This window comes from Salmo trutta, chromosome 19, assembly GCF_901001165.1.
Source record: "Salmo trutta chromosome 19, fSalTru1.1, whole genome shotgun sequence".
NCBI lineage: Eukaryota > Metazoa > Chordata > Actinopteri > Salmoniformes > Salmonidae > Salmo > Salmo trutta.
The window spans coordinates 42,873,156-42,895,809 of record NC_042975.1 but is presented as its reverse complement, the minus strand read 5'-3'; the positions used below and the strand labels follow the sequence as shown (position 1 = coordinate 42,895,809).

Below are 22,654 nucleotides of genomic sequence, written 5' to 3'. Positions count from 1 at the left end.
TTCTATTCCCATGTCCCCAGCAACAATACATCAGAAACAATACGCTAGTAGCATTCTCTCTCTTCCTTAATAACTGGGAGTAGAACCCTTCAAGTCACTCTTATGTCACCACTAATCCAAACACTGACATGTGTGTAATGAAGGAGATTCTGGTTGACGTACTGTATTAAAGCAGGCAAAGTGCAGGACGTGGGTAATGATATGACAGAAGAAATGATGGTTAAATGCTGCTAGGCATTAACATCAGCAGGGAATGAAGAAGGGGTAGATCCCAGGGATGAAATACATCTCCCTCCATAGAAATGTTGCAGCTCAGACATAAATCAGACCTTACTCTTCTAATCAATACCGGGAAACCAATTCAATTACAGACATTACTCAAAGAATTTCTTAAAACATTTGATTTTATTTGATTAATATTACTCACAATAATGTCACAGAAACATCACAGAGTGTTTGAGACAAGTCTGGATCAGGCCTCCTTCAATAGGAGTTCATTTTTTCTTCTTTTAAAACAGTGCAGCTTACATAAACAGTCAGAGGAGAGCAAGATTACAACCTTGAAATGATACTCATGAGGACAGAACACTGAAGGAACCCAAACCCACACCTCGCTACACATCCCTAAAAGTCTCGTTTAAAAGTGGCTAAAACTACAAATACTGCTCATGTCCATCAGAAAATCACAAATGCATCACAATTTTATGAATTTCATATAATGCAAAAAAGTTGAAAAAGGTATTGTTTTTATCAGTTAGATACAGTACAAAGACATCATTCTATTCATTTACCAGTAAGCGTAATGACGCGGTTCTAAGCACCAACCTCTCGGTTTCAGTTATATTCATTTACTTATATTCATAGATCATTTATACACAGTTAGTGAGGGGTTGGCGAGGCAAGAGGGGGTTGAGCACCATGAAAATCCAACCTCCCCCTGTTTGCCCTTCCCCGTCCACACACAATAGGAAACTTTAAAAATAGCTGGTGTCCCCAGAGAAGCACCATCAATATGCAATAAATACATTTAAGAAAAAAAACATATACATGTATAAATAAAGTAACAATTTACAATTCTTCATTTTCTCTGTAATCCAGAAAAGAAGGAGATAGCAACCAAAAAAAGAGGTATAAAAACAGGGAGAACGATACCATTTATCAAAAGAAAAAGGAAGGGGATCTTCTTTAGGGTATATTGTAGCAATCACATCTCTCTCTACCAAACATTATTTTGGATTATTATGCAAAAACAAAAATCACAATAAAACAGACTCGATTTCCAACAAAGAGTGAAACCAGATTAGTCCTCTAGTAAACCCGTATTTCTTAAATGAATATTCCTAACGCTTTCGAAAACGTTATCTGCATGTTTGCATTTTTTTCCTTCCTTTCATCTAAATACAGTTCGCAAGGCCAATGAGGTGTACTTCTAGGCTGGTTAAACTTTTGAAATACCTAGGTCAGAATAAATGAAACGAAAATAGCACCCCAAAGAGTATACAGACAGGAATTATAAATGTCAGAGTTCACCTGAATAGAAAACAAAACCAAAACAATGCCATTTCATTGAGACTATTGGCTACTTTGCTAGTGAAGCGATTCCCCTGCTGTTAGCGTCGCAACACAGTAAATTCATGGACATAGAATAACTAGATTGGTGTAAAAAAGTTCCATTGGATTTGCATAAAAGTACCTGAATTAATGCACCATATACCGGCTACTTGACGCTTTTGAATCACAGCAGTGTCCGTTTTAAATAAGACCTGATTTTCAGTGCTAACTATGTTCACATTTTCTGTAGTTGTCTGACATGTTTTTAATGAGTAGTAGTACCAGTCTAGTCATTCTATCTCAAGACTCAAGTCCAATCAGCAGCTGGTAGGAGGGGAAGACAGTGAGCTGGAATTCAATTGGCTGACGGACGATATCTTACTGTGATGTAAACAATACTGAGTAAACATGGTTGGCTGTTCACCAAGTGTTCGCAGTAGTAGTATTCCTTGAAGACAACGTCTGTGCTGCCACTGTGTAGGAGTTTTGGTTATGGCTGTTGGACAACAAGAAGGAGGCCTCACTTGGAGCAGGGTGATGGAGTCTGGAGAGAGAAAGAGGAAGAGAATGAATGAAAGACAGAAAGGGGGGTAAATAGGGTGGACATAACCTCACAGCACAGAGAAACTGTGTGTGTGTCTCTCACCACACAGAGGCTGTCGTAGGTTCTCATCAGCTCCTCCATGCGGTACTGCTCCAGCACCACAACTCCTGCCAGCGAGGGGCTCTTGGACACAGTCCGGGCACAGTCCTCACAGTGCACCATATAGGTCTTCCTATTGCCAGACTCACTGGTCACAAACAGCAGGTCAAACACCTCTACCTGCACACAGACACAGCACAATCACTCACTGCAGAAAACAACCAAAGCCATACACCAACACTCTGTTGGTAAGATACTTGGGTCATGGTAGTTCATAGCAGGTCTGATTCAGGCATACACCAACACTCTGTTGGTAAGATACTTGGGTCGTGGTAGTTCATAGCATGTCTGATTCAGGCATACACCAACACTCTGTTGGTAAGATACTTGGGTCATGGTAGTTCATAGCAGGTCTGATTCAGGCATACACCAACACTCTGTTGGTAAGATACTTGGGTCGTGGTAGTTCATAGCATGTCTGATTCAGGCATACACCAACACTCTGTTGGTAAGATACTTGGGTCGTGGTAGTTCATAGCATGTCTGATTCAGGCATACACCAACACTCTGTTGGTAAGATACTTGGGTCATGGTAGTTCATAGCAGGTCTGATTCAGGCATACACCAACACTCTGTTGGTAAGATACTTGGGTCATGGTAGTTCATAGCAGGTCTGATTCAGGCATACACCAACACTCTGTTGGTAAGATACTTGGGTCATGGTAGTTCATAGCAGGTCTGATTCAGGCATACACCAACACTCTGTTGGTAAGATACTTGGGTCATGGTAGTTCATAGCAGGTCTGATTCAGGCATACACCAACACTCTGTTGGTAAGATACTTGGGTCGTGGTAGTTCATAGCAGTTGGTCTGCTACAGGCATACATCCACAGGCTGTTGGGAGGGACTTACGTCACACTCGTTGCAGTAGTAGGCTGGTTCGTCCTTCACACGGCTCTGATAAGAGATCTTCTTCCCTGCAGCAACCAGCTGGTCTCTCAGAATCTGGATGTGCTTAATGGACTGTAGGAGACAATGTCTGAGAAAGAGAGAGAGAGAGAGAGAGAGAGAGAGAGAGAGAGAGAGAGAGAGGGATAGATAGATAGATAGAGAGAGAGAGATAGAGGGATAGATAGAGAGAGAGAGATAGAGGGATAGAGGGATAGAGGGATAGATAGAGAGACAGAGGGATAGATAGAGAGACAGAGGGATAGATAGAGAGAGAGAGATAGAGGGATAGAGGGATAGATAGAGAGACAGAGGGATAGATAGAGAGACAGAGGGATAGATAGAGAGACAGAGGGATAGATAGAGAGAGAGAGATAGAGGGATAGAGGAATGATAGAGAGACAGAGGGATAGATAGAGAGACAGAGGGATAGATAGAGAGAGAGAGATAGAGGGATAGAGGGATAGATAGAGAGACAGAGGGATAGATAGAGAGACAGAGGGATAGATAGAGAGAGAGAGATAGAGGGATAGAGGGATAGATAGAGAGACAGAGGGATAGATAGAGAGACAGAGGGATAGATAGAGAGACAGAGGGATAGATAGAGAGACAGAGGGATAGATAGAGAGACAGAGGGATAGATAGAGAGACAGAGGGATAGATAGAGACAGAGGGAGAGAAAATAAGAGAAAGGTAAGGTGTAGCAAGAAGTAAACATTCATACTAGATAGGTGACGAGGCGCGCACACAGTCTTGTATAACTAACACACGCACACGCACACGCACACACACACACTTGACCATCTTGTAGGTTTCTTGGTCTGTGATCTTGATAGTGCGGGCCACATTCCAGGAGACATGGATCATGGGAACGATGGACTTGACCTTCTTCACCTCGTTCCACTCAAAGCGCTCCAGAGCCAGCTGATACTGGTATGCTGAAAGGGCAAAGACGACACACAAGGCTCAAATTAGCAGTGTTAAGGCCAAATAATGGCAGTGTTCAGACTCTATAGAGTACATTTGGAGAGGGATTTTAATAGTATACTGAACAAAAATATAAATCGCAACATGTAAAGTGTTGGTCCACATTTTCATGTCTCTACCATAAGCCTCCTCCAACATTGTTTTTGAGAATTTGGCAGTACATCCAACCGGCCTCACAACCGCAGACCATGTGTAACCACGCCAGCCCGGCTTCTTCACCTGTGGGATCGTTTGAGAACAGCCACCCCCGGACAGCTGATGAAACTGAGGAGTATTTCTGTCTGTAATAAAGCCCCTTTGTGGGGAAAAACTCATTCTGATTGACTGGGCATGGCTCCCAAGTGGGTTGGCCTATGCCCTCCCAGGCCCACCCATGACTGTGCCCCTGCCCAGTCATGTGAAATCCACACAGTAGATGAGGACCTAATGAATTTACTTCAATTGACCGATTTCCTTATATGAACTGTAACTCAGTAAAATCGTTGAAATTGATGCATTTATATTTTTGTTCAGTATGATTTGACTGAGGTAGAGAATAGTGCAGAAGCTACGCGCTTCTCTGCTGTTCTGCACTGTGTATGACCCAGCACCCCTTTCCTATCTATGGTTTCCCCTGCTGGACACTGTTAGTAACTCACAGTTGAGAGGTCCAACATTCCAGGCGATGTTGTTGCACCAGCCCACAGCCTGCACCCAGTGGATGGACCCTGCGTTGATCCATACCAGGTCCCCTGGTCTCTGGATGAAGCGGTACACCGGGATGTTGGTGCGGTACAGATCCTCCAGAACAGGCCACCAGGACCCCGTCAGGTAGTCTACTCCATGCCTGAAGGAGGGAGCAGAGATGGCATCTAAGTGGCTAGTTTCTGGTTCAAATCCCCTGTGGGTCACCGCTGTCTTTTTTAAACGAGCAGAACAGCTCAAACGCTGAACTAAATGCAAGACCCTCACACGCAAAAAAAAAACGCCTCATGACTCACTTCTCACAGAAGTTGTTGACGTGCTCCCAGTAGTGCTCATGGACTGCAAACCACTCACAATCCCCTGGCCCGATGTTGATGTTCACAGAACAGAAGTTATTATTCTCCTGGTGGCCTGAAAACAGACATACACAGAGATATTTAAGCCCGTGTTCAGATGCGTGCAATACGCACACCCACGTAACACTGACCAGGCGTGCGGCTCCCGGGGACCTTCATGTAGAGCTGGACGGTGTTCATGCCCAGGATGGTGTGTCCCACGTGGCTCAGCATGTTTCCATTGAACTCCACACGCATGAAGGCTGGTAGCTTCAGCAGCTCCTGCAGCTGGGGCTTCCACCTGGTAACACACGTACATTAACACTCTACTTCTTCTCCAACGGTGACCTTAGGGCTTTGAAACAATCAGCCACGGGTAAAGCTAATCTCACCTCTTAGGATCAGAGAGGTCGATGTTGGTGCCGAATTTGATGATCTTTCCAGTCGATTTTGCCTCTGGCCTATAGGAACGGGCAAGTGTATTTCAATAAAACATCGGAATATTGTTTGATTAAATGTATCGCATTTGGTTTATTAAGGAGTTTATTAAGGATGTTCTGACCTGAGTGTGTTAGCAATAGGGGTAGGGCCGACTTTGCTAGCAACCACAGTAGGGTTGGCTTTGCTGGCAACCACAGTAGGGTTGGCTTTGCTGGCAACCACAGTAGGGTTGGCTTTGCTGGCAACCACAGTAGGGTTGGCTTTGCTGGCAACCACAGTAGGGTTGGCTTTGCTAGCAACCACAGTAGGGTTGGCTTTGCTAGCAACCACAGTAGGGTTGGCTTTGCTAGCAACCACAGTAGGGTTGGCTTTGCTAGCAACCACAGTAGGGTTGGCTTTGCTGGCGCCAGACGCAGCGGTGGTTGATGGGTCAGAGGACGGAGCCTGCTTCTCTTCTTGTTCTTCCTTATCCTCATCCTCACTGTCCTTCTCTTCCTGTAGACACATAGAAGTACACATGAACTTAGCTGGGCAAAGAGAGGAAGTGGGGGGAAATGTATGGAACCGTGTGTATGTGCTCATCCCCAACCTGGAGGCTCTCCTGGAAGCTGGAGGCCTGGTACTGGGCGTACTTGGCGATGGTGGTGTGTGAGCGGCTGCTCTCGCAAGGCCAGGTCTGGCCTGAACCAGTGGCGTCCCAGTTCTCATCAGCAGGCTGCTGCACCTGGGTCCTCACTTCCACAGCATGCTCCGCATTGGCCTCCACCAGAGACTTAGTGGAGAACAAACCCAGGTCTGACAGAGAGGGAGAGAGAGGGGGAAGGAGAGAAAGAAGGAGTGAGAGAACAGAGAGGTATAGTGAGTCAATTTGAAATGATGTTGCTGTTTTAAAGGGCAACTCCACCACTTTTCAACCTCATTTTCATTATCTCCAGCACAATGCCAGTGCCTACATATGTGAAAACGGCAGATTTGAATGTTTTGTAGAAAAAAAACCAAAGTTCTACCCGATGACATCATCAAAAGTGAAAATATTTTAAAACGGTGAGCTTCAAACAATATCAGATTCACAGTGACAAGGGGAGCAAGAAAATGCCCTCCCTCTGGCAATTTGTTTCAAAACTTTTATTCCTACCCTTTGATGTCACAAAGAAGCATTATTTAGGACCTTGTCTTTCTAACCACAGACCATTGAAACGCACCGTTTTCCCATATAGACACTGGTATTGTGCCTGAGATAATGAATATGAGGTTGAAAAGTGACGGAGTTGCCCTTTAAGTTATAGCCCTGAGATAAATGGAAATACGTAAACTCACTGAGTCTGAGGGATCCAGCCAGGCCTCTGATGACAGTGACCGGGTTCTTGGGATCAGTACAGAACTGGAGGAGGACTGGGGAGAAGGCATCTCTTTTACTCTCCAACTGGACACAGACACACAAGACGATACAGAAATACATCAACAACGTGTTGCACAAACACTGAACTGATATGTGAGAATGAAGAAGAAAATAGGAAGAGAGAAGATCATCTTGAGATGTATTTTTTGGTTGGTGTTGCTTTATCCCCCCTCCCCCCTCCCAAGACAGCTTGAAGCACAGGGTCAACTGCAGTGCAGCGCCCCTGGAGTGTGGACTCACATAGATGCTCGGTGTGGGGGGATTAAGCTTCTCTCGTGGGATGGGTGGGTCGGTGATGAGAACAGGCTTGACAGAGAAAGCACGGAGCAGATAGGACTCCCGAAACTTCCCCTTCACCTTCGCCCCCCTGAAACAGACAGAGAAAGAGACAGATGAAGAGCTCGAATTGAATAAGATTTCCTTTAGTCCACTTTTCTTTGTGTCTTGACGCATGGTAAATGTACATCACATGTACCGTGTACTCACTTGCAGGCCCTGATGACCTCGCTGGCTGTGTGTCTGATGCTGACCTCTCCTAGGGGGATCCTGCGCTCCTCGACCTCGGAGGCGATGAACGTCTCTCGGTCTCCACTCTCCACCTTGATCAGACGGATCTTCAGCTCCTTGGGAGGGCCCATGGACAGGGCCTTCAGCTTCAGGAAGTCAGCAACAGCCAGGGGACAGGGGGTCCGCCTCACTGGGGCAGCAGGCGGGGCCGGGGTGGGGGTAGCAATAGAGGGGGTGTTGATGGTGCTAGTTGCGGTTGCCACTGTCTCTGTGTTGCTGCCTGGTGTGGACGTCATGGTTTCAGGCTCACTGCACCTCTCCTCCTTCCTCACTGTCGATTGTGCCCCCTGCTCAGTGTTTCCTGTGTGCGCCTTGTCTTTCTGTCCCTGGATGTCTTTGCTCTGGAGGCTGAGGTTCCCCTGAATCGGACGGCTCTTCTTAGTGTCTTTGAGCTGCTTGACCGGGCTACTGGGGGGTGGTGTAGACGAGGACAACGTAATGGAGGAGGCTGATTTTCTGTCTCTCTTTTCTTCCATCTTCTTCTTTTCACTGCCTCCACTCCTCTGATGACTGTTATCTTGTTTCCTTCTCTTCCTCTTCCCATCCTCTTCCCTGTTTCCATCTGCACCGCTTTGTACCCTCTTCCTGCCTGTCTGCCTGCGTACCTCCCTCTTGCCCCGCTCCTCCTTGGTGGTGGCAGGGAGCCGGTGTGTGGTGGTCAATCTCAGCTCAGCGCTCAGAGACCCGGCTGTCTCCCCGCTGTCTACACCCTTAGTCCTCTCCTTCTTTCTCTCATTCTGAATCTCCTCCAATCTCGCATGCTTCTGTTTCGTGCGCTCCCCCACGGAGAGTTGTGGTTGGTTGAGGTCTAAGGGAGGACGGGGTTTGGAAGGCGGATCTGAGGTAGTGTGAGTGGGTGATTGGGTAGTGAGTCTTGGGGGCGTGGTGGAGTCGGATGTTGGGGAGGGACACTGCTGGTCCTGACAGTTGGTTTCCGGATCCATGGCGAGGGAGGAGGAGTACTTCACTCCTCCCATGGAGCTGGGAGGAGGACGCCCAAACGGACCGCCCCGATATGTGTACCTCTGGCCCCCCAAGAACGAGGCCAAAGACTTGAAGACATCAGCCACTCCTGTCTGGTGGAGGTGTGGCCGACGGGGAGGCAGAGAGCTGGATGACGTGTCCCCACTACTGTCCTCCTCTTCCTCATCCTCCTCTTCCACTCCATTGGGAGTATCAGGCAGGCCATAGAGCTTGGCCAGGTCGCTATGGCGAAGCTCATCAGCACCCCTCCCCTCACTGACCCCCTCTGCCTTCTCATTGAGCCCCTCTAAGTTCCCATGGGGGGGTGAGATGGACGGGCTGTGGGTGGGGCTGGGCTGCAGGACAGGTCTCCTCATCACTCCTCCCTGCTCTTCCTCCTCTTCTTCCTCACTCAGGGCTGATGCTGGGGAGCCTTGCCAGCTGAGCACAGGGGGGCTGGCGGGGGGGTTGTCTCCCAGCTCCTCCACACTGCCCACCCCCGCAGCAGGCTGGAGATCTGGGGCCCGCAGGACCCCCCCTTCTGGACACAAACCCATTGTCTCTGTCTGGTTCTGCTGGCTTGGGATGGACCCCCCTGACCCAGCCACAGTGGGAGCTGCTGGGGTTTTGGATGAGAGCGTGGAGGGGGTAGAATCAGCCTTCCCTCCTGTGCTGCATTTAGAAGGTTTTGGAGGGCTTGTGGGCTGAGGACTGGTCTTACTGGTCTTGCTGGTGCTGCTGATGTTGTTGTTAATGGTGGTGGTGGGTGGGGGACAGGCTGGCAGTGGTGAGCCCTTGACAGGGGGTTTGGGTTGAGTTGAGTTTGACTTGTACAGGGTCCCTCCCCTCCCTGACTTTTTGTGTTTGGATGGATGTGGTGAGGGTTGGCTAGGATGGGCGGCAAGCGGGCCAGCAGGTGGGACTGTCTCTGAGGTATTTGGAGAGCTGTGGTCATGGGACGTTCCACCTCTTCCTTGGCCCTTCTCCCTGTGTCTGTGTTTGCCAGCGGTGGATGGTGTCTGGGAGGGTTGGCCTGGCTTCCCTGGAACCCTAGATCCAGACTGAGTCTTAGGGGAGGAAGGCCGTACTGATGGAGGGAGGGATGATTCACCTGGGGACTTTGAGCATCCCATCTCTGCTTTCTCCAGCTGCTTAGCCCTAAGACTCTCCTCCCTTTTCTCCGTCTTTCTCCCTTCCTCTTTCCTATTTTTTCTCTCCACCTTGTCCCTCAACTTATTCTTTACCCCATCCCCCCTTTTCTCTTCTTTCTCCTTTCTCCTTTTCCTCTCCATCTTCCTCGTTGGTTCCCTCTTTCCCACCTCGCCTCTCTCTGCTCTACTTTCTTTATCCTTATGGGTCCGTTTGTGTCGATGAGGCTCCAGCCCTGGCTTGTTGACAGTAGGTCTGTTGTTGTTGACAGTAGGTCTGTTGATGTTGACAGTAGGTCTGTCCTGGGGAGAGCTGGGTGGGGTCTGGGGCTCTGAGCCTAGCCCTGTGCGGGAGGCAGAGAGAGGGGGAGGAGTGGGACTGGGTGAGGGGGTCCTTGGTCCCCGTTTATGGGGTATGCCAGCGCCAGTGTCAGGACTCCTCTGATTGGGTGGAGGGTCTTTCTTCCCACTGGCCTTACCAGGAGTGGTGGAGCTGGAGAGGCCAGAGGGGCTGGAGGAGCTCAGGGCTGTGGAGCGTCCAACTCTGTGGCTGCTGTTGCGGTGGGGAGGCTCTGTATCAGAGGGCTGGGAGGGGGTCTGATCCCTCTGCTGTCTGTGGGAGCGTGGAGCTGGGGGGCTGTGCTGAGGTACTGAGGGGGGTGATGGGGGGCGCTGGTGGTGCTGGCTGTAAGGCACGCCGGTGTGTTCTGCTGGTGAGGAGGGGGGCTGGGACTGGCCATCCACCTCCACACAGGATCCATGGTGGGGGGGTCTACTGCCGCCACAGGGCTGGGATGGAGGAGGCTGGCGGGGATAGGAGGAAGGAGGGGGGCCTTGACTATCGAAGGGGACCTGGTGAACTGGACTATGGGTAGAATGATGTCTACTATAGTTGAAACGCCCTAATCTTGACTTGATGGATTCCTGAAATAACAAGAGAGAAAGGATTGTTCATCAATGAGTAAGTAGTCTTTAAGAGCACTGTTCTCTTGAAGTACATTGACTATTAACCGACTTACTTGTAACTCGGTAGACGAGGTTCTTCTGTCAGCATGGGTGCGAGAACCAGGTCTGTCATATGATTGGTTCCAGAAACCTTGTTTGGGAGGGAGGTAGTGGGGTGGTGAGTGTGGCTGGTCTGGTCCAGATAAATGCTTTGAGCCACGGTGAGAGGGCTGGTGAGAGAGAACAGTACTAAACAGTAAGTGTCTTGGTGAGGTGTATTGATCCCTACCAGAAGGTGGTGCTATTGTATAAATATCACAGCTACACGAGTGACTTCAGACGACTGTTCCAGGATCAGATATCACCATAATGGTTAAGTCTAGCAGTAGAGAAATCTGATCCTAGATCAGGTTAGTAGACATTTTCCTCAAGCACTGATAGCAGGACTAACTGTGGTGGGGGACCGTCCACTCCTGGCAAACAAGATCATTAGCTCAGGTGATGACTGACCTGCTCGGGGCCGGAGCTCCTGCTCCTCTTGGCAGGGCAGTCTTCCTTGGGGGGCAGAGAGTGCTGTGAGTGTGGGGAGCGGTGTGGAGGTTGGCCACGGTGATGCTTGTGGGGGGGCGGGCGCTTCCATGGTCCTGGTCCCTGGTCTATCATCCTGCCTGGGAAGGCCCTGGAGCGGTCTGAGGTGGCCCACCTCTCTGCTGGGGAGCCCAGGTCTCCGGGGGGATCTCTGGGCCGTTGGTGCTGGTGGGGACCCCCATACTGAGAGAGACAATTATCATCATTAAAGTCATGCAATCAATAAAAAAGACATAAACCTAACTACTGTATGTAATAAATAATGAGTTATGTATAGAATAGTGTCGATAGGCTGCCCTCTTCCCCTCTCACCCTGGGAGGCTGGTTGTTGTAAAAGTCCCAGATGGTGTAGGGTTCCCCCGGTCCTGTTTGGTAGCCCCCCTGGTTGCTGCCATGGTTTTGAAATGACCGTGGGGAGTCCTGGTGCCAGCCCTGGGTCTCATAAGCCTGGTCTTTCTGGGCCCAGGGTCGTGTTGCTGGTCTCTGGTCCCTCTGAGGGCCCCTTCCCTGGACATGGAAGGATGGCCTGGCCCCTCTACGTTCCAGAGAGAAAGTGGAGATCACTAAGGGATCACTACAGTAAGGTGACCGTGGACTAACATTTCAAAGATGTGCTCTGCACTCAATGTAAGATGTGAACAATTGAGATGTTTCACTCACCTGTCATAAATCTTGTTAACGTGCTGGGATTGGTTGATTCCTCCGTTGTACCTAAAGTAGATTAAGGAGGATTACCATTGACTCAGCACAGACTCCATCACAGGAAGAGTGTGTCAGTAGATTGTGGTGTAAGAAGAGGGCTCACCTGTTTGGAGGGCCCCAGGGGCAACTGTTGACGGGGGCCCATGTTCCTCTGTGAGGTCCTCCAGCAGGGTAGGAGTCCCTGGTGTTACGTCCATGATACTGCTCTGCTGGGTGATACATTCAGCCTGAGACCGGATAAAAAACACTTTTTACTGGACTAGGATAGAAGATGAGCAAACATACATACATGAACACACACTCTAGTCTACATGAAGGCAAATGGTTGCCATGGACACAAACAGTACTGCACAGAGGTAGAAATACTCACCACACTTGGTCTGTGTCTGTGAAGCCCTCTACTATAGAACTGAGAGGGTTACACGACAACACCAATCTGTCTTTCCTTCAATAACTCTCAACCACAACCTAGAGAGAGAGATTAGTGTTCAGTTGCTAAACCACCAAAATATCAACCACTAACCACATCATGCTTGGCGTTCACAGTCTCTGCAGACTCGCTACACTGTACATGTTAATGCACCTGCAACACTGCACTACAACTCCTTACACTAGCAGACAACTGCCACTGCCCACACACCTACAGTAGATAACCTTTAGGCACTGGACTAAGATCCTATAATGACAACAAATACAATTCACTGCAACTACACACACACACGCACAACACTCTCCTCTCCCCTTTTCTGTTTCGCTTTCTCTCTCTCCGTGTCTGCCTCCTAATCTGCTGGAACCCTCATGTTTGTTTGTGGTTTATCACCAGTCAGCCAGAGCTGCACCCTGCATCCAGCCCCTCTCTGATCACCAGCTCCCTGCAGCAACTGCAGCCTGTGGCCAGCCACTGATAAAGGCCTGTCTGCTCTAGTCTTCAACCATTCAGGTCTGGACATAAAGGCAACACAGACAGCAGAGACGGAGAGAGAACAGAGGGGCAGAGCTGATCAGCTGTTTCTACTGTTGATCAGGGAAATGGATGTGTGTGACAGCAACAGAGATGGAGAGAGAGCGTGTGTTTGTGTGTATGAATGTACTTTAAGTAGACAGTGAAAGAGGAACCTTCCCATCAGGCTGTTTATATTAATGTTAGAATACTACTGTGTACTACAGCACAATGCAAACACACATACGGACAAGAATACAGACAAGGACAGCTGTACATTGCAGGTCATTACAGGCACTAAATTATCTCTCTCAGGCCCTAAATTCTCTCTGTCTAATACGGAAACCAACTCCAGTTCATTCAGCTGTGTGGTAGTAGTGGTGGCAGTGACAGGTGAAAACTAGACCAGCTGTGTGTGGCCATGTCTGACCTACCTATGAATGAGTCTAACCTTTCTCTCTTTTAATCCTCATCTCTCTCTCTCTCTGCTAAATATGTTGGTATAGAGATACTATGATGCTAAAGTAAAACCTCAGTTTCAGTTACCTACTTGTCCTATACACTGAATATATAACCTTTTAGCCCATCCATAGGATCCTGGGTGCAGGTAGAGTACGGGTAGGAGAGAGGGCTGGGGTTGATTAAGACGTGTGAGTAATGAGAAAGAGATCACCAAAGAATAAAAGAGGTTCTTCATACACTGGGTCTGTGTGTGTGCGTTTGTGTGTGCGTTTGTGTGTGTGTGTGTGTGTGTTTGGGATCAAGTCAAATTGAGGTAAACACAGCATTTTATTTTCAGTCAAATCCAAATATTCCGACCCATGGGACTGGCCTGTGACCCAGTGAATCAGAGTACAAGCACACATTGTGCTCGGTGTGTAGAGCAGCCAGAAACCCCCCCCCCCCCCCCCTTCACTTGTCTGGCCACTCAGCCGCACCCCTCGCCCCTCCTCTGTGCACTTCATTCCGAAGAACGGACAATCGCTCTTTCAAACAGGGGTCCTGGATGGATGGGGGTGGGTAGGGGGAAAGTGATCCTCTGTGTATGTGAGGACAGACAGGTCTCTCATCCAATGAGAATACAAAAAAAGACGTCAAAGAATTTAGGCAAAACAAGAACCCAGAAAATTCATGCTAGGAGATGTAGCTGTTGAATATATCGCCAGAGAGATGCTACATAGTGTTTGTGAAGGTTGAAACCATGCATTCATTTCTCAATTCTATAGGGTTCTTCCAAGTTGCACATCCAATCTAGCACTTGTAGATCTATGCTCCATGGCCTGCCTGCACCGCCATCATGTATGTCAGATCTAGTGAGTACATATACACATCTGCCTCCAGGCACCTTTAATGAATTAGAACAAGAGGGAGGGCAGGTGATAGAGGGGCCTTAAGCGAGGGTAACATGATATCAGCCCTGTGTGCGTGTGTGCACGTGTGTATGTGTGTGTGTCTATGTGTGTGTGTGTCTGTGTGAGATCGCAGATGGATTATAGTATGTCATCACACAGGAAATCGCACTCATTCAGGGGGTTCTGGGTGAGAGTGTGTAGGGGAGAACTATTTTGACATCCTCCCTACATATACATGCACACGTGTACTCACACACCCGCACAGTCAACATGCAGAGCATAGACTTTTGCTTGCTCATCCACTAGAACTGCCAAAATACAGCAAACACTGTATGCACACTAACCCTCTCTCACACAGATACCAGTATGCAGCACTGTGCATACTCTCTGACAGAAACATTTAGCATGCATGCACGCACGTGCACGCAAACACACGCGCAATTACAATAATGGTGAATTTATTGCTCCTATGAAACCATGCTGGATAGACAGATCATATCTCATCTTACATCCTCTCTGTCCAGACCACATCACACACAGTGCAGTGTACAGAGCAGTAAAGATCTGTGTGCCTCTAGTGGTGCCTGCCTGGTGCCTGAGATCACCATAGCAATCGATAATGATTCCATTTCCTGCACAAAAGCCTGCACTCTTTCCCCCCCCCCCCACTACATTTCTACCCCAAGCTGTGTCTCACACACCAACTCTTAACACACACATGTAGACATTTCTTGTGTGTGTATGATGACACTGAACAATGAATAAGATAGCATATTTGTGTACTTAAAGCAATGCAAAACAGAGGCAATCCTACAGCAGATTTCCGAAGCACAGAGGGGGAGTAGGAGAGAGAGAGAGAGAGAGAGAGAGAGAGAGAGAGAGAGAGAGAGAATGGACATTTCATAAGACAAATGGAGACTGTATAGCTGTGTAGCTGAGTTAGTAGAGGGTGGAGGAAGAGGGTGGCTCCACATTTCATCTTTACTAGCTCAGTCAGTCAGTCAGTCAGTCAGTCAGTCAGTCAGTCAGTCAGTCAGTCAGTCAGTCAGTCAGTCAGTCAGTCGCTTCTGAGCAGACATGTCCTTCAGTTTTCGGAACTGCAGCCCTCTATCGGTCTCTATCACCAAGGAGACCAGTGTCTTTGTCACCAGACGCTCTTTGTCACCAGAGAAATCACTGTCCTCAACACTCACTAAATCTCCCTGGTAACCGGTGTCTCTGTCACCAGGGAAACACATAACCCTCACTTACGCATATCCCTCTCCAGGGAGACCTGTTTTTTACTGTGACCCCCTGCCCGTGTGTGTGTGTGTGTGTGTGTGTGTGTGTGTGTGTGTGTGTGTGTGAGTGAGAGAGAGAGAGAGAGGTGAAGGATCATTCTAGTCTTACCTTGCTGCTGAGTGCTGTGAGAGAGAGAGAGGGAGGAGGGGACACCGTCTGTGCGCTCTCGGTGTGAAGACGCCACTCACTCAGGGACAGAGGCAGCAGCCCACTTCAGCTTCAGCCTGAAGTCCTGTTAAACAGAACAGGCGTCCACTCCCTCTGCTAGCCAGCACACACACATCCACAAACACAGGAGAGAGGGAGGAGAAACCACTGTCAGGTAGGACACAGATGTGAGGACATGAAAGTGGGTTATTGTCTAAAAAGAAAGTAGGTATCTCTATTCCATTCTGCCATCTTGTCATTCCTCTCTTGTCCTCCCCTCTCCCCCCTCTCTTTCCTCTGTCACACACACTGTTCTCTCTGGTGTTTCTCCCCTCAGTAGACAGACAAAGAAAGGGAACGAATGGCTCAGTAGAGAAAGCAGAGAGGGAGAGGGAGAGCGTGAGGATGGCCCAGCCCCCTTTGACCAGCCAGTCGGATTTCATTTATTTTTGCCTTCCTCTCTCTGGCCCCTCCCCTATCGCCTCGCCACCTCTCCTACTCCAGACCCAATTCAACAAGACTGATTCCACTCCAGCTTCCTCCTTCTCTCACTCGCTCTCCCACTTACTATCTCTCTCCACGTGTCTGCTACTCACTCTTTGTCTCTCTCTTTCCCTCACCTACTCACACACTGTGTCCTGTATCCTTGGCAACCAATGATATAATTTACCCCAGAGCCAAGAGCAAGACTCTCCCTTACCGAGACGCATTTTCTTCACTGTGTGTGTGTGTGTGTGTGTGTGTGTGTGTGTGTGTGTGTGTGTGTGTGTGTGTGTGTGTGTGTGTGTGTGCGTGTGCGTGTGCATGTGCGAGAGAGGGCTGCACCTGACTATGTGTATTCCCCTGCTATGTGTGTGTTTGTGTTTGTTTGTACGTTTGTGTGTTTGTTTATGCATACATCAGCTTGTTGGGAAATTAAAGCATAAGGAAGGTTTTTATCCCTTTTGGCGACTGACTTGTTTTTCAATTAGATCAATTACCACAGCATGTGGATTTGAGTGTTTGATTGTGCATGTCTCGCAGACTGTGTGCGTGTGTGTGTGTGTGTGTGTGTGTGTGTGTGTGTGTGTGTGTGTGTGTGTGTGAATGGCCCTTGAGATATACGAGTGTCAATGCCATTGTTATTATGGAATTCTCATTACTGTTACTCAATACCCATTCATGAATTCTGATGCTGTTATGTGAAAGGGAAACAAGTCTAAAACCTGTTCTGTGGGTTGTGTGAAAGGGAAACAAGTCTAAAACCTGTTCTGTGGGTTGTGTGAAAGGGAAACAAGTCTAAAACCTGTTCTGTGGGTTGTGTGAAAGGGAAACAAGTCTAAAACCTGTTCTGTGGGTTGTGTGAAAGGGAAACAAGTCTAAAACCTGTTCTGTGGGTTGTGTGAAAGGGAAACAAGTCTAAAACCTGTTCTGTGGGTTGTGTGAAAGGGAAACAAGTCTAAAACCTGTTCTGTGGGTTGTGTGAAAGGGAAACAAGTCTAAAACCTGTTCTGTGGGTTGTGTGAAAGGGAAACAAGTCTAAAACCTGTTATGTGGGTTGTGTGAAAGGGAAACAAGTCTAAAACCTGTTCTGAGGGTTGTGTGAAGTAAAACAACACTAAAATCTGTTATTAATAATGCATCTCTTTTTAACATCTGCTTTGGAAGAAAAACATCTAAGAGAATAAGTCACCTCTAAACTGTGATATGGGCCTTACGTTGTTCATAAAGAGTTGAAGATCCCCGCTGCTGCACATCTTAAAAACAAGAAGCCCTGCTTCTCCACTGACTTATTAGTTACGTTCATTTTAGTTTGATGCGATATATCGGTTATACCGTATACCGAGATCTTTTTTTCCTAACTATTAGGAATCTAAATGACATCCAGCCCAGGGCTCCAGCTATGCATTTGGTTTGCTAATCTGCTAGCTAAGTGTCTAGACGTCAAGATCAAGCTTCTTGGTTACAGCAGAGACATTCAATCCCCGGGAGGAAGATCGCTGTTGCCTAAATTGTTTTGTGCGTCAACAACAAAAAATTGCGCCCCTTGTGTGCACTTCCGTTAATACCGTGTACCCCGGTATGGTACAGAAACGGTATGAACATCTGGATACCGCTCAACCCTAGTTCCTGTACTGAATAACCATGACAGAGTAAACTCCTCCTCGTCCTCTATCTTATCCCATCTCTCCTCCATCCAGTCAGGTGTCAGCCCCAGGGGTGAGAGTGCCCCTTCCTCTCCCCCAGAATGACCGTACACTCCACAGGAAGTAACTAACCTCTCCAGATTAGCAGACATGCTTTCCTCAGTGATCAACCAGCCTGCTTGAAAAGGTGCAGAATAATACCATGCACAATAGTCTTCTGACAATGGGAGTCATATGCTTTACAATTCTCCAATTTGAGTTGCCTCAATAGAAGCATACATCATCCTGCAATCCTTCTGCGGTCTCTAGAGTGTTGAAGTTAGAAAGAAATGTTGACGTTAGAGCAGAATGTCTTTGCGCTGTCAAACCCTGCCTTTCAACCGGGGCTCCCGAGTGGCGCAGCGGTCTAAGGCACTGCATCTCAGTGCTTAAGGCGTCACTACAGACACCCTGGTTCGAAATCATTTACATTTTTACATTTACATTTAAGTCATTTAGCAGACACTCTTATCCAGAGCGACTTACAAATTGGTGCATTCACCTTATGATATCCAGTGGAAAAACCACTTTACAATAGTGCATCTAAATCTTTTAGGGGGGGGGGGGGTTAGAAGGATTACTTTATCCTATCCCAGGTATTCCTTAAAGAGGTGGGGTTTCAGGTGTCTCCGGAAGGTGGTGATTGACTCCGCTGTCCTGGCGTCGTGAGGGAGCTTGTTCCACCATTGGGGTGCCAGAGCAGCGAACAGTTTTGACTGGGCTGAGCGGGAACTGTGCTTCCTCAGAGGTAGGGAGGCGAGCAGGCCAGAGGTGGATGAAATCCAGGGCCGTATCACAACCGGCCGTGATTGGGAGTCCCATAGGGCGGCGCACAATTGGCCCAGCATCGTCCGGGTTTGGCCGGTCTAGGCCGTCATCGTAAATAAGAATTTGTTCTTAAAACCTGTTGGGGCTAGAGGGCAGTATTTGCACGGCCGGATAAAAAACGTACCCGATTTAAACTGGTTACTACTCTTGCCCAGAAACGAGAATATGCATATAATTAGTAGATTTGGATAGAAAACACTCTAAAGTTCCTAAAACTGTTTGAATGGTGTCTGTGAGTATAACAGAGCTCATATGGCAGGCCAAAACCTGAGAAGATTCCATACAGGAAGTGCCCTGTCTGACAATTTGTTCTCCTTCTGTGGCATCTCTATCAAAAATACAGCATCTCTGCTGTAACGTGACATTTTCTAAGGCTTCCATTGGCTCTCAGAAGGCGCCAGAAAGTGGAATGACATCTCTCCAGTCTCTGTGCGAAAAACAGCAGGAGATTTTGTGAGTGGTCAGGCTGAGAACAGTGACACTGGAGATGCGCGTTCATGTGAATTCTCCATTTTTTTCTTCCAGCCTTTGAATGAATACAATGTCGCCCGGTTGGAATATTATCGCTATTTTACGAGAAAAATAGCATAAAAATAGATTTTAAACAGCGTTTGACATGCTTCGAAGTACGGTAATGGAATATTTTTACATTTTTTGTCATGAAATGCGCTCGCGCGTCACTCTTCGGATACTGACCTGAACGCACAAACAAAACGGAGGTATTTGAATATAACTATGGATTATTTGGAACCAAAACAACATTTGTTGTTGAAGTAGAAGTCCTGGGAGTGCATTCTGACGAAGAACAGTAAAGGTAATCCAATTTTTCTTATAGTAAATCTGAGTTTGGTGAGGGCCAAACTTGGTGGGTGTCAAATTAGCTAGCCGTGATGGCCGGGCTATGTACTCAGAATATTGCAAAATGTGCTTTCGCCAAAAAGCTATTTTAAAATCTGACACCGCGATTGCATAAAGGAGTTCTGTATTCTTAAAATAATTGTTATGTATTTTGTGAATGTTAATCGTGAGTAATTTAGTAAATTCACCGGAGGTTTGCGGTGGGTATGCTAGTTCTGAACATCACATGCTAATGTAAAAAGCTGTTTTTTGATATAAATATGAACTTGATTGAACAAAACATGCATGTATTGTATAACATAATGTCCTAGGAGTGCCATCTGATGAAGATCATCAAAGGTTAGTGCTGCATTTAGCTGTGGTTTTGGTTTTTGTGACATATATGCTTGCTTTGAAAATGGCTGTGTGATTATTTTTGGCAGGGTACTCTCCTGACATAATCTAATGTTTTGCTTTCGCTGTAAAGCCTTTTTGAAATCGGACAATGTGGTTAGATTAACGAGAGTCTTGTCTTTAAAATGGTGTAAAATAGTCATATGTTTGAGAAATTGAAGTTATAGCATTTTTGAGGTATTTGTATTTCGCGCCACGCGATTCCACTGGCTGTTGTCTAGGTGGGACGCAAACGTCCCACCTTGCCCAGGGAGGTTAACTGATTTGCCTAGTTAAATAAAGGTTCAATGTAAATGTAAAATAACTTCTCTTCAACTGACACAAGAACAGTAGTGTCCCTCGATCAAAGAGGCAGAGACAACAGATTCCAATAGAGCAATAATGCTCACCATGTTGCTCTACACTGACACACATTGAACAGTGTGTTTGTATCTGCCTGCTGGTGGAATAGTAACCCAGTGCAGATGTGCAGCCTTCTGTGTGGGTGAACATGGCGGAGCCTCTACAATCAGGGCAGTCAAACAGACAGACAGAGGTCACTAAGCTGCTTAGTGGAGGAGGAGGCAGGAAGCATACTGATCCTATCTTATATGGGGAGGATGGGCTGTACCACCATACCACACCAGACCTGGCTCTGTTACCCAACTCCCATTCCCAGTTCAACATGTGGAGCATTTAGACACATAAAAGAAAAATAGAGAAAGAGAACTGAGCGAAGAGGGAGACGTCCCTTCTCAGTGACACCTACAAAACACAACTACACAAATCAACCTGGAATACAGACTGACAGGGCAGCAAACAGACAAACGGACACTGACACATATAGCCTCACATCCACAGGTTAACAGGCAGAGACACTGATGTGTATGTAGCCTACTGTAAGTACTCAATGTCTGTAAGACAATGTAAAATGCTGACCTGAGTTGACACCAAGCAGAACGTATGAGATTCATATATATAGCTTTTCTAAAAATAACTTTTTATAACCTCACAGCCCTGCTCTCCCTCCTCTCCTCTCTCACATCTACCTTCTCTTTCTCTCCAAAATGGAGGCTTCTCCCTCTGTATGCTCCGGAAAGCACAGACCTCAGACAAGTACTGGAATGTACCACTGCAGGCTTGGAACAGGGGGGCTCGAGGGGGGCATCTTTTCTTGCAAACGATACCGACAGACCAGGTGGCATTTCAAAGACGACAGCAATGAAGGAGTGTGTGTGTGTGTGTGTGTGTGTGTGTGTGTGGTTGTGTGTTAGTGAGTGAGTGTGAGTGTGTGTCTGCGCGTGTATGCATTAATGTGTGTCAGAGAGAGCCTGTCTGTGCTAGTACGTGCAGAGGACTGGTTGTCATGGAGATCATCACTAGGCAAGTGCATCAGCAGGGCAGGAACTTTATGATCTGTGACCCCGCAGGGGGGTGGAGGGGCAGGGACCTCATTGGAAAGCTGTCACACTGACCCCTCACCCCTGACCTCTAACCCTGGCCTACTGCTGAGTCTCTCGTAACAAAGAAATATTTACCACTAAATTCCTCCAATGAAACACACGGACCAATCCGACCACCTGGAACCTATTTGGGAGGAAAACAGGCAGCTGCTGTGTGTGCTGAACATTAACCTCATAATAGAATCAGCATGGTCAAGTGGTTGGGTGTACTGGTTGGTGACCAGTGGTGGACCACAGAAGAAATACAGCCTGACGCCCAGAGTGTGTGTGTGTGTTAGGGTGTTAGTATGTGTTCGTATCCACATGGGTGTGTTATTGTAACTTAGCAAGGGCAAACAACGCTGTTTTTTACTCCTTCTATTTGCAGCTGCCAGAGTGAGTCACTGTACTGTATAAATACAGCACTAAATGTGGGTCAAAAATGCTCAGGCCATTTTTAGCACAAGGAGGACAAGTTAGCCCACTACCAGGCTCCCTGTTTGGGCCCTGCACACTAAGAAAACCCCTGGCAAGGTTCAATCTAAAAGGCCTGCATTTTCATAAAAATTCAGAACAATACACTGGGTTTATCCAATACATAAAAATAAAAAAATCGGAATACAATAACATCTTTCAGCAATAAACTGACAAGCAGCACTCCCTATCGGAAAACTTTCTATTGACACAATGTTTATCAATACCTACACAAGGTCACGTGCTGCAATCACTGGACTCGCTCCATATGTAAGGTTACTCTCTGTTTTACTACTGTATCACAGCAACCAAACCACACACACATCAACACAGACCAAACACTGCGTTGCTGTAGAGCACAAGTTAAAGCCTGAGTTTAAACAGAGGCTTAAAGAGACTAACACGACAGGAATAACCATTACTCTAAAAATCTTTCAGCACAAATCAGCTGACTGTGTTTATGTACAGTGTGTGTGTGTGTGTGTGTGTGTGTGTGTGTGTGTGTGTAGTGCATAACTGTGCCACACAATCTGCAGACATACAGCATAGTACAGTATGTGCAGTAGTCAGATATCAACACAAAAGACATATCCTAACATGCACCGATCTATGACCCCTAACAGTATTTGCACAAATGTGTACACAATTGCACCACTTCTGTACAGTAACACAAAGAAACAGACGGACACACTCTCCTTGTTTTACCTGCACTCTCCTTTTGTTCTCTTCTTTTATTCGTTCTTTCTGCTCCACACACCCCTTGGCTCCTCTCCCTTTCCTCTTTCCTCTCTCCTCCCCCAATCCTCTCCTCTTCCTCTCTTCCCTCTCCTCTGCTCCTGGTTTCCTCTCCTCTCTGATACTCAGCCTCTAACAGCAGACTGATCCACGTGCAG

At 47.4% G+C, this 22,654-nt stretch overlaps 1 protein-coding gene across 5 annotated transcripts in view; it reads right to left on the bottom strand.

Moving 5' to 3' along the window:
• Positions 1–386: 386 nt before the first annotated feature.
• Positions 387–22,654, bottom strand: part of LOC115154632 (lysine-specific demethylase 6B) — a 26,268-nt gene continuing 4,000 nt past the window's right edge. Inside the window, exons 1-21 of one of the 5 annotated variants that reach the window (XM_029701072.1) lie at positions 22,467–22,654; positions 15,584–15,739; positions 12,273–12,370; positions 12,006–12,129; positions 11,861–11,911; positions 11,513–11,735; positions 11,123–11,383; positions 10,687–10,842; positions 7,476–10,591; positions 7,230–7,356; positions 6,908–7,013; positions 6,180–6,385; positions 5,712–6,085; positions 5,542–5,610; positions 5,302–5,450; positions 5,111–5,225; positions 4,769–4,956; positions 3,940–4,081; positions 3,108–3,234; positions 2,198–2,374; positions 387–2,095 (exon numbers count right to left, since the gene is read on the bottom strand). The exon at positions 22,467–22,654 is cut by the window's right edge and continues 21 nt beyond it. In XM_029701072.1, the coding sequence (XP_029556932.1) occupies positions 2,072–2,095; positions 2,198–2,374; positions 3,108–3,234; positions 3,940–4,081; positions 4,769–4,956; positions 5,111–5,225; positions 5,302–5,450; positions 5,542–5,610; positions 5,712–6,085; positions 6,180–6,385; positions 6,908–7,013; positions 7,230–7,356; positions 7,476–10,591; positions 10,687–10,842; positions 11,123–11,383; positions 11,513–11,735; positions 11,861–11,911; positions 12,006–12,124 (5,730 nt within the window). In that variant the 5' untranslated portion in view covers positions 12,125–12,129; positions 12,273–12,370; positions 15,584–15,739; positions 22,467–22,654 and the 3' untranslated portion in view covers positions 387–2,071. The remainder of the gene's footprint in view (positions 2,096–2,197; positions 2,375–3,107; positions 3,235–3,939; positions 4,082–4,768; positions 4,957–5,110; positions 5,226–5,301; positions 5,451–5,541; positions 5,611–5,711; positions 6,086–6,179; positions 6,386–6,907; positions 7,014–7,229; positions 7,357–7,475; positions 10,592–10,686; positions 10,843–11,122; positions 11,384–11,512; positions 11,736–11,860; positions 11,912–12,005; positions 12,130–12,272; positions 12,371–15,583; positions 15,740–22,466) is intronic. The other 4 variants (XM_029701073.1, XM_029701074.1, XM_029701075.1 and 1 more) reach the window with 4 other exon arrangements.